The 18,191-nt window shown below is 61.4% G+C and overlaps 2 protein-coding genes across 5 annotated transcripts in view; one reads left to right on the forward strand and one right to left on the reverse strand.

The window, feature by feature from the left end:
• RGMA (repulsive guidance molecule BMP co-receptor a) overlaps window positions 1–5,531 on the forward strand; it is a 32,072-nt gene extending 26,541 nt beyond the window's left edge. For all 3 annotated transcript variants that reach the window (XM_070400667.1, XM_070400665.1, XM_070400666.1), the window contains exon 4: window positions 3,359–5,531. In XM_070400667.1, coding sequence (XP_070256768.1) covers window positions 3,359–4,048 — 690 coding nt within the window. In that variant the 3' untranslated portion in view covers window positions 4,049–5,531. The remainder of the gene's footprint in view (window positions 1–3,358) is intronic.
• An 8,570-nt stretch (window positions 5,532–14,101) lies between these two features.
• CHD2 (chromodomain helicase DNA binding protein 2) overlaps window positions 14,102–18,191 on the reverse strand; it is an 86,132-nt gene continuing 82,042 nt past the window's right edge. For both annotated transcript variants that reach the window (XM_070400663.1, XM_070400662.1), the window contains 2 exons: window positions 17,439–17,679; window positions 14,102–14,877 (listed from right to left, as the gene is read on the reverse strand). In XM_070400663.1, the coding sequence (XP_070256764.1) occupies window positions 14,544–14,877; window positions 17,439–17,679 (575 nt within the window). In that variant the 3' untranslated portion in view covers window positions 14,102–14,543. The remainder of the gene's footprint in view (window positions 14,878–17,438; window positions 17,680–18,191) is intronic.

Raw genomic sequence — 18,191 nt, forward strand, 5'->3', positions numbered from 1 at the left:
TCCTGCCACTTCCCTCTGTGCCAACAGCCTTCGCGTGCCCGCAGGGGGCCTGTTTCTGAGACCAACCGCTGGATAGGAAACGAGCGGGTCTCGGCCCGCGGAGGCCCTCGCAGGCCCTCGGCGCCAGGCCTTGAAGTGGCGGCCGAGTTGTGGCCGGCGCTCTCTGCCCTGTCCCCCTCCCAGCCCTCTGTGGGCCGAAGGGGGCCAAGTCAAGACCCCCCCTGCCTTCTCTGCAGCCCCTTTACCTACACACCTCCCACCTGACCGAGAGCCAAGATGAAGGAATGCTGGGAGCCTGCGGCTGCAGCTTCTAAATCCAGCAGCAAGCCCGCTCCGGGAGGGGCCCTGCCTCCGGGCCCCATCCTGGCAGGAGCACAGAGGAGGGAGCTGCCCCTCCTAACCCAGGGGGTAGAAGCACCGAACATGATCACAGAGCCCAGGAGGAACTGTGGTTCATGACCAGCCAAGTGGTCAGCTGCCCCCAGTGACGGGGGTGACACGGTGGAGCAAGAGCCCTTAGGCCACAAACAACGGGAGTCCGCAGGCGGGGTGTGTGCAGGGGCCCCGGCTGCCGCCCTCCGCTCTCTGCTGGCTCTCTGGGGCCCTGACCCCAGCCATGCTGTCCCAACCCAAGTGGGCTCCTCGTTCATTCTTGCGCCCCTTCAGTGACATGGCGGCCTTTTCCCAATGGCAGCTGTGGTGCAGGCTTGCTGCAGGGCACAGGCTGGGAGTGCCTCCCTTCCCATAGCAGTTTCCAGAAGGACATGGGGCCTGGCGCAGAGCTGGCCCGCCCAGCCCCCCTCTGCTGTGATGGGGGCCACCTTGATCTTTGCAGCCGGCTGGGAGCTCGGCGGCTTTCGCTGTGTCCCCCTCAGCAGGAGGCGCACAGGCCCTGCTAGAGGCCCAGCAGGGACAGGGTCGGCGTTGGGGCCACAGTCTCGGGTGTCAGGGAGACGGGGCCTGTGGTCACAGGTAGGGGCATCGTGGCTGGGCCCAGCGCCTGTGGCCTGCCCCTGCCTCTTCTCGGAGGCCTCCCATCGCTCCCTGACGGAGGTGTTGGTTCGCTCACTGACTCAGCAGACGTCAACTGCACCATCTTTTGTGCCGGCCTCTGTGCTGGAGGTGGCCCGCCTCCCCCAGCTTCCCGGCTGATAACGGAGACAGAGCTGGGGCAGCAGGATGCCGAGGGCTCTGAGCAGGGCCCCGGGGAGGGCCTGAGCGCGCCCCCCAGGACGGGAGGGGGCAGCGGCAGAGCCAGGCCGAGGTGGGTGCGGGCCTGGAGCCTCAGGGAGGAAGCGAAGCCAGGGGGCTTTCCTCGCCAAGCTGAGGGGCACCGGGGGCCTTTTAGGCCAGCAGGAGCCCTCGGCCTGACTCTCCTGTTCCCGTGACCCCACTCCCCTCCTGCCTGCCCTCAGCGTGATGCCTCGGCCCAGGGGCCCTGGCTCATTCCCATGATGACGGCGTGATCCAGCCCGCGCCGTCCTGTGCTCGTGAATAATCAGAATCTGGGCTGTTTGAGCCAACTTCTCACCCCATGGGAGAGCCTCCCGGGCCTCTCTTTCCAGCTGTGCTAGCAGCACCCATTGTACAGGTGAGCAAACTGAGGTTTACGGAGCAGAGGATCTTGGGTCTCTGCCTCCCATCCCCTCTCCCCCTCGCTGGTCCCCAGTCACACTTACCACTCTCCCTGCATAATTCATCTGCCTGGTCTGTGACCCCCCAAACGTGAGCTCCATGAGGACGGGCCCTGGGCCGTCTCGCTCCCTGTGTGGACACGGCCCTGGTACCAGGCCTGGCATGTCGCTGGCGCTACATACACAGTGGTGGGTGCAGCCCAGCCCTGCCCCGTCCCCAGCGCGATGGGGTGGGCCCAGGCCCCTCGGGGAAGGGGAGGGGGGCAGCAAAGGCAGGAGCGGCAGCCCTGCCCGGGCCCTGTTGGCAGCACGCCGCCCGGCTTTCAACAGGCCCCCTTCATGCTGTTACTTGTGGTTGAGGCCCTGGCACCGGTGCCAAGGAGAGAGTCAGGCGGCCTGTCAGCCTTCCAGGAGACTGTCTCCGCGAGAGATGGCGGTTAGAGCAGAACCAGCCTTTCCTGTTCAGGGAGACGGTGGCCCTGGGAAGGCGGCCCCGCCCCCCAGTGTCTGTGTGGCCCTGCGCACGAGGCAGGGACCCCAAAGTCCCTCACCCGAGCCCCGTCCCCCAATGGCAGGACCACCCACCGCCCAGACCACCCTGGCTGGCCCACCTCCGGGCCCTGCAGGAGCCCTGGACGGAGAGAAGGAAGCTGCAGGAGGTGGAACCTTATGAAGTCGCCGGCTTTGCAGGCCCGGGGTATAGAGCAGCAGTAGCTGCGTACGGTTCGATGAGGAGGGCTCGAAGCAGGATGGAGAGGCTGGGGCCCCCTGTATTGTCCCGCAGCACCCACAGAGCACCAGCTCGCCCTCGTGTGCCCAGAGATGCAGCGGTCCAGGTGCCCTGGGTCAGGGGGGACAGCGGCCTTAGAGGCACCAGCTGACCCTGGGAGCAGGGACGAGAGAGGCTGTCTCCAGCCCACACAATCCTCCTAGTTAGGAGTATAGAGGAAAGAGCAGCCAGACATCGCTGCCAGGATGGGGGGAGGGAGGCAGGGGACTCACACTCACTCCCCTGGCTGTTTGTCTCCCATCCTTCTCCCAGGCCCCCCACCCTGTAGGCTTGTGGCCCAAGAAGCACAGGGACTGGGAACCAGGAGTCCAGTCCCAGTGGTGCTGCTTGCTGGCTGTGTGACCTTGGGGAGATCGCTTTACCTCTCTGAGCCCACGTTGCCTGGTCTGTAAATCGGAGGTCACGTCACCCTCCCCTGCCGTGCCACGCGGGACACTGATGCGGCCAGTGTGCCCGTGTGCCTGGTTCTCAGGAGGACGGTGACTGACACAGCCCGTCGGGGGCTCAGCCCAGCTCTGCCCCCCGAGGCAGGCTCTAGTGCATTGGTTCTCAACCTTTGGCGGTCGAACGACCCTTTCACAGGGGTCGCCTAAGACCATCCTGCATATCAGATATTTACATGACGATTCATCACAGTAGCAACATGACAGTTACGAAGTAGCAATGAAAATAATTTTATGGTTGGGTCACAACATGAGGAACTGTATTTAAAGGGCCAGAAGGTTGAGAACCGCTGTTTTAAAGGAAAATGTTCATCGTGCAGGTGGTGCTGAACTAGGGGCCAAAATGCGGAAGGGACGGTCTGGGCGTTCTCGGGGCTCCTCGCGCCCCAGCTTAGAGCATCGTGGGCATCGCGAGCACGGGGCTAGGCCTTCTCCCCCCCCCCCCCAGCCCCGGCCCCGCCTGACCCCTCTCTCTGCCCGCTCCCCCGCAGCTCACCATCATCTTCAAGAACTTCCAGGAGTGCGTGGACCAGAAAGTGTACCAGGCCGAGATGGACGAGCTGCCGGCCGCCTTCGCCGACGGCTCCAAGAATGGCGGGGACAAGCACGGGGCCAACAGCCTGCGGATCACGGAGAAGGTGTCGGGCCAGCACGTGGAGATCCACGCCAAGTACATCGGCACCACCATCGTGGTGCGCCAGGTGGGCCGCTACCTGACCTTCGCCGTCCGCATGCCCGAGGAGGTGGTGCACGCCGTCGAGGACCGCGACAGCCAGGGCCTCTACCTCTGCCTGCGGGGCTGCCCCCTCAACCAGCAGATCGACTTCCAGGCCGCCCGCGGCCCCGAGGGCCCGGCGCCCGCCGCCCCTGACACCTTCCCCTACGAGACGGCCGTGGCCAAGTGCAAGGAGCGGCTGCCCGTGGAGGACCTGTACTACCAGGCCTGCGTCTTCGACCTGCTCACCACGGGCGACGTGAACTTCACGCTGGCCGCGTACTACGCCCTGGAGGACGTCAAGACGCTCCACTCGGACAAGGACAAGCTGCACCTGTACGAGAGGACGCGGGAGCCCCCCGGCCGGGCAGCCACCGCGGGGCTGGCCCCGGCCCCCCGGCTCCTCCTGGGCAGCCTCCTGCTCCTCGCCCTGCTCCCCCTGTTCCCAGAGGCCCTGGCCGCATAGGATGGAGAGCGAGGCAACTGCGGAGGGGCCAGGCTTCCCGGCGGCCCCGGCCTCGGAGGGGCCAGAAGCGAGGCAGCGCTGGCTGGTGAGCTTGGGGCGGTTCCCTCGGCGCTGACTCGGCTGCTGCTGCTGCCAGGGCTGGGGCTGGGGCGGCCCCTCGCCCTCCCGGGAGCCCCCCGACAGGCTGTGGTGACCCACTGGTGCTGTGCCTGCTGCCGACTGTGCAGCTGAGTGACGGGAGAGCCGCCCCACCGCCCCCAGCCCCGCCGTGTGACTGTGCACATCCGAGCCCCAGGCTGGAGCCCCGCCACTGACACTGGGAAGGTCACGCCAGCGCCTCCCGCCCCGCCATGCACTGAACGCCCGGCGACTGCTGCACGCCCGCCGTCCGCGCACACTTACACGAGCACACTCGCACACACTGAGCCTGCGGGGCCGGGGCACCCTCGCGGCTGGACCCCCCCCCAGGCAGGGCCTCCTGTCCCCGGGGTCTCAGGGCACCCCAGGCCCCTGCCCGGGACCGTGCGTGTTGGCACGTGCTCTGAGCGATGCCACTCGTGGGCTTGGATCCCCTTGTCCGGCCCCTTCTCCCACCCCCCCCCTCCCCCCCACTGTGCTTAGGAAGTTGAGTTGAGTTTCTAAATGTCTACACACAGAACTACCCTTTGACTTATGACCCTTCCTGCCCAGCAAGTGGCCAGAGCCCGGGCAGGGGGCTGGGGCCGCAGGGGGATGGGGGGGTGCTGGTGGATGGGGCCAGCTGGCCTGCCCTGATCCTCTGCTCGCTCCCCAAACCCGCGCTTCCCGTCCACCCAGGACTGCGTCCGGGAGGGGAGCGGGCTTCAGCAGGCCTCGTGGCCCCGAGCAGCCTTGGCAGGGTCTCCCCCATCGTCGGGTCCCTTCCCATGAGCCCCCGGGCCACACGGCCCGGGGAGACCTCCCGCTGGGAGCCCCAGCGGCCACTCCAAGGAGCCCAGGCCAGTCCCGCCTCTACTGCTGCTCCAGGGACCCTCGCCAGCTGGGCTCCTCTCCCCAAGGTGCTGCCAGGCCCCAGGGGGCCATCCTCCCAGAAGCCCCGCAGCCCTCCCCGCCCGGCCCGCCGGCCCCACCCACCCCCTGCCGTCCCCAGGGACCTCGCATACACTGGCCCAGGAGGCTGCGGACCTGTCCCGCCTCCCCCTCCAAGAGGTCCCCTCTCTGCCAACCCCCCTGGTGGGCGGGCTGGCGGGCGGGCGGGCGGGCGGGCGGGCGGCCCGCCCCGCTGGCCTTCAGACAGCCCCTGCGCTGGAAGGAAAAAGTGAAGCACTTTATTTTGGTTGTGTTTGCTCTCGCGTCTGCTTGGAAGTGGGGACCTCCCCCCCCCCCACTGCGTCCTCGTGTCTGCGACCTGTGTGGAGGGTCCCCGCGTGTACATACTGTAAATTATTTATTAACGGCTCCATGCAAGTAAAGTTTGGGTTTTGTTTTGTTACTTTCCTTTGGACTTGCGTGTTGGAGTTTGTTTTCTGGACGGCCGGTGCCTTCGCGGGGTGGAGAGTTGACTTTGGTGGCGTGTGTCCCCTGACAGTGTGTGGGGGGCAGTTAGCGTGTGTGCATGTGTGTGCACGCGTGTGTGCCTGTGTTGTAAATGTGTGCAGAGGATGTAGCAACTTCACCACTCTTTATCCTCACGACGAGCTGCATGGGGGCGGGAGGGTCCGGTCCCCTGGCCCTGGGGCTGGGACCGTCTCAAGGACACATGGGCGGGCACAACTGCGGAAGGACCACACGCCCCCGGGGCCTCGGGTGGGCTGGCCTGAGACCCCGGGTGCCTCCATCTCAGCGGTCAGTCTGGAAGCTCAGGCCTGGGCCTGTCGCCGCCCCCACCCCCACCCTGCGTCCCCCGATCACATGCGACCTACGGGGGGCACCACCCACCAGTGTGAGGAGGGCCAAGGCTTGCTCGGGGCCAGCTTCCCTGCTGGCGGTCATTCCATGTCATCCTGTAAAACAGCGGTTCTCAACCTGTGGGTCGCGACCCCTTTGGCGGTCGAAAGACCCTTTCACAGGGGTCGCCTGAGACCATCCTGCATATCAGATATTGACATGACCATTCATCACAGGAGCAACATGACAGTTATGAAGTAGCCACGAAAATAATTTCATGGTTGGGTCACAACATGAGGAACTGTATTTAAAGGGCCAGAAGGTTGAGAACCACTGCAGTGTAACCCACTGAGCCAGAGACACATTCGCGCCCATTTCACAGATGAAGAAATGGAGGCCCGCTGTGAGTTGACTTGCCCAAGATACTTAGCCAGGGCGGGGCCAAGGTGTCCAGCTTCGGTCCGTTCCTGCTCTCGGCACTAAAGTCCACGAGTCTGAGGAGCAGCCCGGTGAAGCCAGACCACGTCCGTCCACGTTCCTACCTGTGTGGTCCGGGGCGGGTCTCTCACCCTCTGAGCCTCCGTGCCCACCTCTGTCAGGTGAGACGTGCCTGTCCCCCAGGGCTGGTGGCGACTCAGTGAGTTTGTCCCTGCTCAGTGCTGGGGCCAGGGCCTGGCAGCTCCGGGGCAGGAGTCGGGGAGTGAGGCCGTGGGTGGGAGGAGGAGGGAGAGGGCCATACAGGGCCTGGGTGCTCGGGAGGGACGTGAACCCAACGGCCAGCGAGGGGAGGGATCCCGAATGAGCATGCGCACCGGTCCCAACCTCAAGAGAAAGGCTGAAAGTCGGGGGACCTTTCCAGAACCCCACTCTTCTATTTCCATAGAAAACCTGGTGGTCTGGGCTTTGGAACGGACAGAGCAAGGCCAGAACATACCCACGCGTCCTACCCGGTCACCCAAACTGTCGGTACCCGTGGCCCTGCCCCCCCAACCCCCCAGCAATAACTGGGATGAAGTAACCACGGAGGGGGCACAGCCCGGGGCACCTGGCCAGCACAGAACAGATGATTGAGAAGCCGGGCACACGGGATTTTTAAAACAACCTTGTTCACCATCAGATGAAAACGCTACGTTCCCTGCCAGGAATATTCCCGGCTTGGCGTTCGGTCAGGACCCTCCACTTAGGCCGGGGTTCTCTCCCCAGCACCTTGCTACCAGTTGCCCTGGTGAGCATGGACATGTGCCTGTCATGTGCGTGTGGAACACAGTCTGGGGCCACATGGGGCCCACGGCGGGCTGGGCTGGGTGGGAGCAGGGTCCCCGTGGCCGCCCGCCCGCGGCAAACCCATCTGCAGACGGAGGCCCGGGCCCCTCTCTGTCCCCAGGATCTTGGAGCCCCTGGTGGGCGAATTTATAAGGAGAAGACAGGAGAGAAAGCTATTAAATGAGGGGCATTTATAAGCAAGGGGGCCCACCTTGGGGTGAAGAGAGTTAGAATGGGGGGGTGGGGGTGGGAGGGTGAGTGGAGGAGTGGGGCTCATCGGAGGGGTGCCAGGCAGGGAGCAGCGGGGCGCAGGGGGTGGTCTCGGGCGGCAGGAGGACTTGGCGCTCCAACTGGCTCTGCCCGCCGCTTGCTGTGTGGTCCGCCTTGGATTTTTGGAGGCTTAGCTGCCTTATTTGTAAAATGGAATTATGAGGACCTACCTCCCCAGGTCATTCTAGAAACCCGATGAGCTCACGCTGCTAACCCGCCTGGCACCTGGCGCTGGTGCGGCCCGGGGAGGTCCCCAGAAACGGCGGTCCCCCCCCACCCCCCTGCCCACAACCCTCTCCCGACCACTCGTGCCGGGGGAGCGGAGCAGGCTACCTCCCATTCTCTTTGCAGGGACAAGTCCATAAACACATGGTTGTGTCATGGAATTGCCCCATCGCGACAAAGAAGCAGGTCAGAGTTTGGGAGGGAGCCTGGCCCGTGTGGCTCAGTGATTGAGTGTCGACCTATGAACCAGGAGGTCACGGTTTGATTCCCGGTCAAGGGCACATGCCCGGGTTGTGGGCTCCATCCCCAGTAGGGGGCGTGCAGGAGGCAGCCGATCCATGATTCCCTCTCATCATCACGGATGTTTCTGTCTCTCCCTCTCCCTTCCTCTCTGAAATCAATACGAAAAATAAAAATGACAATAGAGGGCACCCCGGCCTGCTGGGGAGACAGCTGTGACAAGGAGGGGGGGGGGGGGCGGGCATCAGAGTTCCAGGGGCTCCCATGGCCTCAGGGAAGGAACAGACAGGAGTGGGAACCAGAACAGCAGGTCTCAGGGCGGCGGCTCCGAGGGAACTAAGCTTGAACTGGATCGTGACCATGAACAAGACTCAGCAGATGCATCAGAGGTGACAGGGGAGGAGGAAAGGGGCAGAGGCCTGGGGCCGAGGTCTGGCTCTGGCACCTGACGTCGCAGGAGCACTTGGCCAGGAATCTTTATGAGTTGAGGGCCGTGGGGGGCGGCAGGGATGCCTGGTGGGCCTTGCAGCACCGGAGGGTCCTCGGGCTGCCTCACACGTGGGAGGGGAGAGGCTGGGCCAGAGGGGGCAAAAGCCTGTGCACCCCTGGCTGGAGGTGAGGGTGAGGCCCGAAGGGGGCTGGGACACGGCTGTCACACTGCGTGCTGGCCTCACCTCGCAGCCTCTGCCCCTCTCCTGGTCCCTGCCCTGTCCTGTGCCATTTCTGCAGAGACAAGCTCTCTCCACAGGCTCTGCAGCCCAGGGGAGCGCCCGCCAGGCAAGGGGATGAGGGCTGAGCCTGCTGGCCGGGCAGGCCGTCTGCAGGCGCCTGCCGCCCTCTGCTGGAGTTGTTCTAGAACCACATGCACTCGGGGGATGGAGCCGATCCCCAAACACAGCCTCGCTCACCCCGCCACAGCCTGCCTTCTCTGTAACTCCAGGGACAGAGCACTGGTTCACACCCAGGGCTGCCAGCTCCCAGGCCAGCCCCTCCCTCCCACAGTCCACCTGCAGCGCCAGCACCCTGGCCCCCCACCCACCTCTTCTCCCTGGATCTCTTCTCACCTGACATCTGTCCTTTCGTCGTGGGTCTGCCTCCACAATCCTCCGCTCAGAGGGCAGGGCCGCCTCCTGGTCTGTTCGGCCTGTGACCTCAGCTCCTCTGAGAACACGGCTGGGCCCACAGGAGAGGCTCAGGGTCCGGGTCCCGGGAAATACTTCGTTTGGGCCCAGCTGTACGGCCCCCGTCCTGAGCTCCTTGAAGGTTCAGGCTGGACCTGGGGTTCCATGTCGCCTAGAGCAGGCCTCTTCCCTGGGCCTCGGGGAGCTGGGCTTAGTGGGATGGCTCCGGGGTGAAGGCTCCTGGGGCACCCTGCCAGGGGGGCCCGCCCTGCAGGCCAGCAAGTTCCGTTCCCCCCTTCCCAGACCTCCCCTCCCTGACCCCACCACTCCCAGCCAGGACTGAGGAACATGTCACCCTCCCGGTGGCCCTCAGGGTGTAGAAACCTGCTCCTCGCATGCTTCCGCTCTCACTGAAAAACCTCACGAACCACAGAACCGGAGTCATAGGAGCATCGGACAGACTGTCCAGCCTATGAGGGAAGGCGGGGCTGAGGGGGTAAGAGATCAGCCAGAGGACTTGTATGCAAGCTTATGAGCGGGACCCATGGACACAGACCGAGGGGGAGGGGGCGTGGGGGGAGACAGCTGGGGAGAGGTTAATGGGGGAAAAAGGAGACTTATGTAGTATTTTAAACAATCAAGAATTTAAAATATTAAAAAACAAAAAACATCATGAACCCTAGAAGCTGCCTCCTCTGTGTGTGCAAATGATGACAAGGCCACCTGTCCAGCCACACGCAGGAAAGGACCGATTGGGGCAACCTGGACCCCGTACTCGGCCCTCCCAGCATCCCCACCTCACGGGCCACCAGGGCGCGTGTGGTCAGCGAGAACCAAGCATCATTAACAACCGTTCGCTCTTCATTCACAAAAGAAACAAAAAGGGGGGGAAGGAACACCTCTGGAATACCCCAACAATAAAGATTTATTTTTTAAAAAAGTGATTAAAAACCAACAAACAAAAGAGACCATGTGTGAACCCTCCATGGGCCGCTGGCCCTGAGTAGCTGATTCTTCTTCTGTCTCGGAGGTGAGAAGCCCAGGTCACGGACTGGTCCATGCTCCCACACAAAGCCAGGCCACACGGCCACGGAGGGCAGGGGCCGCCAGGGCCCAGGGTTCTGCAGGGGAGAGGGCTGGTCCAGGGCCTCAGTTAGGACCGGCCGGGCCCTGCTCCTTTAAGAGCCGCAGGTCGGAATCGCAGCCCAGGCTGGCCTGGCACACGGCAGGGCCTTGCGTTTCATTCGGTGACCTTTCTGCTGGCACTCATGGAGGGCTTGCGTCCATGCCAGACGTGCGAGGCCCGGCCCGGAGTTGATGGGGGGGATGAAGGGAGGGAGGCGTGTGTGGAGCCTCCTTCTTCCAGTAAAAGGCAGGCGTTGGCCGGAGGCCGCGAGAAGCTGGGCAGCTCCGTTGCTGTTGCAAATCATAACAAGCCGACGATTGCAGCACTTGCTTCGTCTCCCCAGGTCGGCCCAGCCGAGTGCAAATTGCAACACGGCCGATGGACCTCAACTCTTCTCTGAGTCTTTCTTTTTCCCTCTTTTTTTCAATCCTCACCCGAGGATCTTTTTCCATTGATTTTTGGGGAGCGTGGAAGAGAGAGGGAGAGACAGAGAGAAACATCGATGTGAGAGAGACACATCGATTGGCTGCCTCCTGCAGGCGCCCCGGCCAGGGCCCGGGCCGGGGAGGAGCCTGCCACCGAGGTACGTGCCCTTGACCGGAATCGACAGGCTGACGCGCTATCCACTGAGCAACACCGGCCAGGGCTTCTTTGAGTCTTTCGCTAAGAACTACGTGCAGTGAACCCCGGGCTCTCCTGCGAGGCCCCGCAGCCAGGCCTCCCGGACGTCCCAGGAATGAAGAGCCACAGAGATGAGGAGTTTGGTGTCCCAGTCACTCAAGTATCAGAAACCCCCCCTGGGTCTGGCCGGCTTCTAGCCCCTGCTCGGCCGGGATCCCCGCCCGCTCGCCAGGGCCTCCCTTCCTCTGTCTGGGCCTCGCAGGCCGGCCGGCGCTGGGCCTGCCCTGTGCCAAATTGCTAGAGCTAACATTCGTGTCAGTGTTTCCATTATAAAATGCTCGCTCCCTCCCTTCAAGAATATATAGCCCGACTGTTAACTCGCCGTCGGGGCCGGGCCGCGGGCTGGCAGACGCGGTGTTTTTGTTTCCTATGGAGAGAGGGGCTGGGGGACCCGTGTGGACGGGCTCGGGTCGGCAGAGGCACCCCCGGTCACCGGGCGGCTCCCCCAGGCCATCTCACCGAGCGCGGGATGCAGGCGACCGGCTAGAGTGGCTCAGAGACAACCTCAGCCATGGCCACTCAGGGAAGCCTTAGAACCCGTGGTGTGAGGTCCCGGTCCCAACAGCAGGGGGGGCTGTGCAGGGAAAAACACACGTAATAAAAGGTGCGGCCGGTCCCAGCTCACCCCCATGCACTGGTCACCGTCGCCCGATTCTCAAAACCCCAGGAAACCCTTTCAGTATCCAAGACTCAAACGTGCAGCAGTTTTACAATGTAGGAAAATTTAATACATACTCTATAAACAACAGTATTTACATCAGAAATCACCAGGACTGTGGCATTTCTCACAAATATAAATTAATTACTGTTTAGTCAACAGGTTTGAAAAGTCCACAATTTTACAAGAAAGAAAGAAAAAAAAAAAAAAAAACCACCTGTCCCCGAACGCGGGGGGCGCAGATGGGACTAAGGAGCCTGGGCCTGCGGCCTGGCGCTCCTCGCCCGAGGCGGCCCCCAGACAAGCGGGAGGCCTGGGCCGGGCTTTTGGTCTGTGAGATCTCAGCGTCGCCGTCGCCATCCCGTGAAAATTACCGCGTCTGCACCGCACGTCCCGATGCGGCGATCAGACACCAGGCCCATGTGGGAAGGGTCTGGCTTCCCGGGGGGGGGGGCTCAGGGCAGGACAGGAGGGGGAGCTGGGCCCTCAGGAGGGCCCCTCGGAGCCTGGCCGGGTCTCTCCAGGGGACTTTGGGTTCGTGGGTCCGTTTCCAGGGCGACAGGAGACGGTGTTGATCTTTGTTTATTTCGGGTTTCAGGTGAGGCTACCTCCCTCCGCCTCGATCCTGCTCTTTCTTTCCAATTCTGCAATCTGTCCGAGCCGGGCGCCGTGGGAACCATCCTCACAGGTTCCCGGGCAGCCTCCCCCACCCTCGGGGAGAGAGGTCCCCCCTGTGCCAATCTCGGGTTTAATCTGAGTGCACAGCATTCACCCCGACTCGGGCCCCTGAGGAGGGCCTCCCGCCTCCCGCACGCCCTGCAGACACACTTCGCGCACCTCCAGTAGATGCTCGCATGGGGATACTGCAATTCGATAATCGAGCTAACACTGATCTGGCCGATACTGCCTTTTGCTACATCATATGGCACTCGGAGTCCTCGCTGCAAACAAGAGGGGGTCCCTTTATCCTCATGATGCGACATCTTTGGGAATAACTCACATCTCCCATCGACAACAAAAGTCCCTGACTGACAGGCAGGGCCTCCGACGGGCCTCTTCGTAGTAAAAGGAACGGTTGTGCCTCCCGAGGATGTGACGTGACCCCCGTCCCGCAGGGCAAGGCGCTGGGGCTCATCCCTGCCCACCCACCCCCATCCCTCCGGGCCCTGGCAGGCCAACCCCACCTTCCTCTGTGTCCGGGGCAACTCAAACATGGGGCAGGGTTAGAATCGTCAGCAAGGAGCTGAGGGTGGTGGCCAAAGCCGAGACCTGGTCCACCGCCCCCCACTGAGCGGTCACAGCGCCTCCCGGAGGATGGCTGCAGCCAGGGCCTCCCGGGCCGTCCTCAGGCTCCGCCTCAGGGCATATCTGGCACACGCCTGGCGTGAAGAACCCCAACTAAGTACCAGGAGGCGGTAGTGAGGAGGTGGTGGGCCACTGACCCCAGCACCAGCTGCGAGGACCCGGACTCTCCTCTGGCCAGGCCTGGGGTGCTCTGTGCAGCAGGGAGCCACGGCCACCAAAGCCACGCGGCCACCGAAGCCACGCCTGCTTCCCTCAGGATGCAACTCGGGGTTCGTTAGCAAAGGCATCAGTGGTGCGGCCCAGGGCCCAGGCGAGGAAGGGGGAGTGACTTTAGGAAGCGCCCACAGGCTAGTCCCGGGAGGCTAATGCTGCGCACGCCCCCTGGAGGGGTTCACCAGCTCCAGCCGGGACACGTTCCAGGCGGTTTCCTGCCTCCGTCCACGAAGGCCTGGGCTGCGCTCACAATACTGACAAGCTGTGGACAGCGAAGGGGACAGCCGGCCCGGCTCGGGAACATGACAGGAGCCTGCGTAACTGACAGGACACCTGCCTCCCAGCCTCCGCGCGCACTGCCTGCAGCTCAGTCCTCGGACACCTGTCGTGGGAAGAAAGGACTCGGCCTATAACTCAGCTGAGCTCGTTCTAAAAGAAACTGATTCAGTTCCAATGACAACACAGGTAACAACCGGCTTCTCGGTGCCCCTCCCCCCCATGCTCTCAGGAGATGTGACTCTGTCATTGCTTCCTTCAACTCTGCAAAGGGAACTAAAATGCAATCGGCAAATGCTGACCTAGCACAACATGGAGAGCTCCCCCACCTGCTGGCACTGCCACCCCCCTGGGGGAACCCCCTCCCACCAGCAGGCCTGTCTCTGCCCCCCCACCCCCACCACCGGGCCCTGGAGTTTTACTTCCTGTTCCAGGAATTGGAAATCCTCAGAGACTCATTTCTGGCCACACGTCCCCCACCCTGCCCACTCCCAACCCAGCCGGACCCACGCCTTCTCCAGACTCAGCCCTCAAGGCGGCCGCACCGACCTCGCTCCCCGGCCCGGCAGGCCCGGGAGGCCGCAGCTTTGAAATGTACAGACAGCGTGGGAAAATTAGTGTCTGTGGGGAAGGGGCCGCGGTGAGCTGCTCCCCTCTCTGCCCCCCACCCCCTGCAACGTTAGCAGGTGTCACATCAAGAGGCCCAGGGGATCACTTGTCCCCAGAACACTCAGGGGGGTGCACCTGCTCCCCCCCTTCACATCCTATGACGCGAGACCCCACCCACTCGACCCCCCGCCCCCCTCCCATCAGCAGCATCGTCTGTCACCGTGACCCACGCCACGCACGGTCCAGCAGGCCCGGCGGCCCTCACGCACACCTTCCTCCCCGGACCCTGCGCCCAAGGCCTGGGCAGGGACCCTGACCATGAAACATTCGCGCCTAAGATCCCTTCCTCCCTCCCTGGGGAGACACAGCCGCGGGGCTGGGACACAAAAGTCACTCTTCCTCCGAGCACCCCTCAGTGGGAGGCCAGAGCAGACTGGAACGGATGGGGTGCCTCGAGCAGGAGGGGGCGACCAGACCGAGCCCTCACTCCCGGAGGCAGGCGCCCCTCAGCCGGCGAGCTGGCGGCAGCAGCGTGTCCAGAATCTCCACTTACTGGTCTAGGTAACGGGCTCCCGTTGGATCAGACCACAATCAGCCAGGTGCGCGAGGACCCTCGCTCGCCCCTTCCTCCCGGGCCGCCCTCTATGTTTTCCGAACATTCCAGTTATAATCCGGGTTGTTTTTCTGTTCTAGGGATCTCTCCAGAGGAGACCTGTGATCCAGGGGGGACTTGGGGTCGTGAGGAGATTTCTGCGAAGGGGGCGAGCGAGGATCGGAGACGGCGGGGTGCAGGGGGGGCAGGGGCTGCTTGTAGTCCCCCAATTTGTCTGTGTGGAAAGAGCGGTAGTGGTCTGAGGGTCCCTGGCCGTGGTAGCCCATCGGGGGGCGGTGGTCAGACATCCGTCGGAAATCCTGCTGGTGGTAGTTCTGGGGCCTGAACTCATCCGATCGCCTCCGCTTGGAGTCGTGGTGGTGCCTGCAACAGAGACACAAGGATCAGCTGGGAGCACGGCCACGCGCCCCCCTTCCTTGCCCAGGGCTCTTCCTCAGGCCTCACACCACCAGGAACCAAAAACAAAAGTGGCCGCCCGCCAGCCTGGCTCAGGGGTTGAGCGTCGACCTCTGAACCAGGAGGTCACGGTTCGATTCCCGGTCAGGGCACATGCGGGCTCGATTCCCAGCAGGAGGCAGCCCATCAATGATTGTCTCCCATCACTGATATTTCTCTCTCTCCCCCTCTCTCCTTTCCTCTCTGAAAGCAATATATATATATTAAAGTAACCACAAAGGGCTATTTTGTACTCATTGGCAAAGCGACACAGCCTCATGAAGCGGCCATGAAACCAGCAGCACGTGAACCACTGGTGGCTCTGGACACGTGTTCTCCCTGCGGAAAACTGGCAAGATCCCCACGCATTGCCATGTTCCGTGGCCCAGCCCGGGAGAAAAAGAGCCGCAGGACTGATTCTGGAACTTCTGAGCAACAGCAAAAGCTACGATCAACCTAAATATTCAGCCATAGGTGAAGGGCTAATTACTTTACAGTAAACTGGGCCCTCAGCCGTGTGGCTCCGTGGTTAAGCGCCGGGCACCAATAGGCTGCCGGTCCAATTCCTACTCAGGACACATGCCCGGGTTGCGGGCTTGATCCCCCGTAAGGGGGAGCGTGGGAGGCAGCCAGTCTCATATCGATGTTTCTCTTTCTCTCTCCCTTGCTCTCTCTCTAAAAATCAATAAACATGTTTGTTTTTTAATTTGGCTCAATGCAAAAAATAGTAAGTGTTTTACGTAGGACTGTGGTAAACTGCTTGTTATCCTAGTAAAAGAGAATTGTTACAAATCAACAGCAAAAAGACAATCCAATTCAAACACAGTGGGGCCTTGACTTACGAGTGTCCCGACTAACGAGTTTTTTGAGATGCCAGCTGTCTCTCGGCTGATTTTTTGCACTGAGTTGATAAGAGTAATTTGAGTTAAGGACCTCGGTCTCGGAACGAATTAAACTCGTAAGTCAAGGCCCCACTGTATGGGTGAGAGACTTTGGCAAACATCTGTCTCAGACACATGAAGAGATGCTCACCATCCTTAATGAACGTGAATCATTAGAGAAATGCAAACCAAGACCCCAATGAGATACTGCTCCCACCCACTAGGATAGCTGGGTTTTTTAAAAACCCAGAAAACCAGTATTGGCAAAGGAGGGGGGAAATTGGAATTCTCACACACTGCTGGTAGGAATGCAAAGTGGCTCGGCCTCTATGGAAAAGGGGTTAGGTGGTTCCTAAAAAGTTAAACATAGAAGCACCGCATGACTAACGAGTCCACTCCCAGGTTCACAGCAGCGCTATTCACAACGGCCGAAAGGTGGGAGCGACTCAGACGCCCCCCAGTGGGCGGGTGGATAAGCAAAAGGCGGCACCGAAGTACAACGGAATGCGATTCAGCATAAAAAGGAATGAAGTCTGATATATGTAGATATATGTGGATGAGCCTCTATACCAGTGATGGCGAACCTATGACACGCGTGTCAGAGGTGACACGCGAACTCATTTTTTTGGTTGATTTTTCTTTGTTAAATGGCATTTAAATATATAAAATAAATATCAAAAATTTAAGTCTTTCTTTTACTATGGTTGCAAATAGCAAAACATTTCTCTATGTGACACGGCACCAGAGTTAAGTTAGGGTTTTTCAAAATGCTGACACGCCGAGCTCAAAAGGTTCGCCATCACTGGTCTAGACGGACCCTCCTGCCGGAAACAACCAGAGAGAGACAAAACGTAGGCAGCACAGGTTTTCAAGACACCACGTCAGATGGAAGGCAGCGAACACTAGTGGTTCCTGAGGAGGGGGAGCTCATGCGATGAGCCTGTCACCGCCCCGCTCGCTGCTGCAGCCGTTCCCAGGCCTCCGCGCAGGGAAGGGGAGACCGAAGCCCAGCAGAGGTCCTGAGCCGAGAGCCTGGGTGTGAGCAGAACCGCGGCCGCTGGAGCTCGCAGGACGGAGGCAAACCACAGTTCTGCACGCAGCAGCTCAGGGCTCTGCAGGGGGCCTCGCTTGAGTCCTCAGTGAACACTGCTCAGAGTGCAGACGTGAGGAACCTAGAGGACCACAGGGCTCCTTACGAGCCAGAGACTGAAACGCACACCTGGCACTGGAGGCCTCCCAACTTCCACTCTGTTGGTCTGGGTGCCCATCCTGGGCCTGGGCCCGTGAGGCCTACCCCATCGCTCTGCTTAGCTGACGATTCAGGGCCCAAATCAAGCATCACAGCCCCACCCACCTCTTCCTCAGCCCCAAGAGAAACTCAGAAGTCCCTGCTATCTATCAACCGTCCAGCCAGCACGGCGTCAGCTGCCTACACCCTGATCCCTCCCAACACTGCGAGATGCCACAGTGGCACGAACGTTTGCCCCATGTTGGGACCACGCCTGGGCACGTGACGAGATAAACACATCCGTGCATGTGCCGCCCGTCTCTCCCCCTTACACACGGTGCAGCTCCTGGCGGCGGCCAGCTCAGTGTCCCTCTGCGTACCTGTCGTAATAGTCTCTGTGTCCCCGGTGGTCCCGGTCGCTGTACTGGTCGTAGGGCCTCTTTCGGGACAGGTTGTTGGGTCGGTAGCCGGAACGGTGGCTGTCCATGTGCCGCCGGTCCCCGTAGTGGTGGTCCTTGTACCAGTGCTGCTCGTACTGGTGGTGCCGGTCACTCCCCCAGGGCGGGTTGCTGTTGCCACCGCCGTAGTTGAACTTCCTTTCCCGCTGCCAGTCTCCTCGATCTGCGGGAGAGCAAGGGTGTCTCATGACTGCGAGGGGTGACCAAGTTCCACTTCCACTGCAGTTTAAACTGAGAGGCTGGCCGAGACTGGTTTGGCTCAGTGGATAGAGCGTCGGCCTGCGGACTGGGGGGTCCCGGGTTCGATTCCGGTCAAGGGCATGTACCTGGGTTGCAGGCACATCCCATTGGGGGTGTGCAGGAGGCAGCTGATCGATGTTTCTCTCTCATCGATGTTTCTAGCTCTCTATCTCTCTCCCTTCCTCTCCGTAAAAAAATCAATAAAATATGTTTAAAAAAAAAAACAAAACTGAGAGGCTGACACGTGTTATAAACAGACATCGAATTTCCTCCTTGTTGCTGCTGCTCACACACCAGTAATGAGTCCTACCATGCTTCCCCCAAATTTTAAGGCACAAGAAAATTCCCCGCCTTTCTCCTTCTGAAATCTTAAGAACCACTGCTTCTTTTTGTCCGCCTGCTCACCTTCCAACCTGGGTCCGAGCATTAAAATGA

Source organism: Myotis yumanensis, unplaced genomic scaffold (assembly GCF_028538775.1).
Source record: "Myotis yumanensis isolate MYYU_CA2020_CCGP unplaced genomic scaffold, mMyoYum1.0.hap1 SCAF_20, whole genome shotgun sequence".
In the NCBI taxonomy this organism is placed as follows: domain Eukaryota; kingdom Metazoa; phylum Chordata; class Mammalia; order Chiroptera; family Vespertilionidae; genus Myotis; species Myotis yumanensis.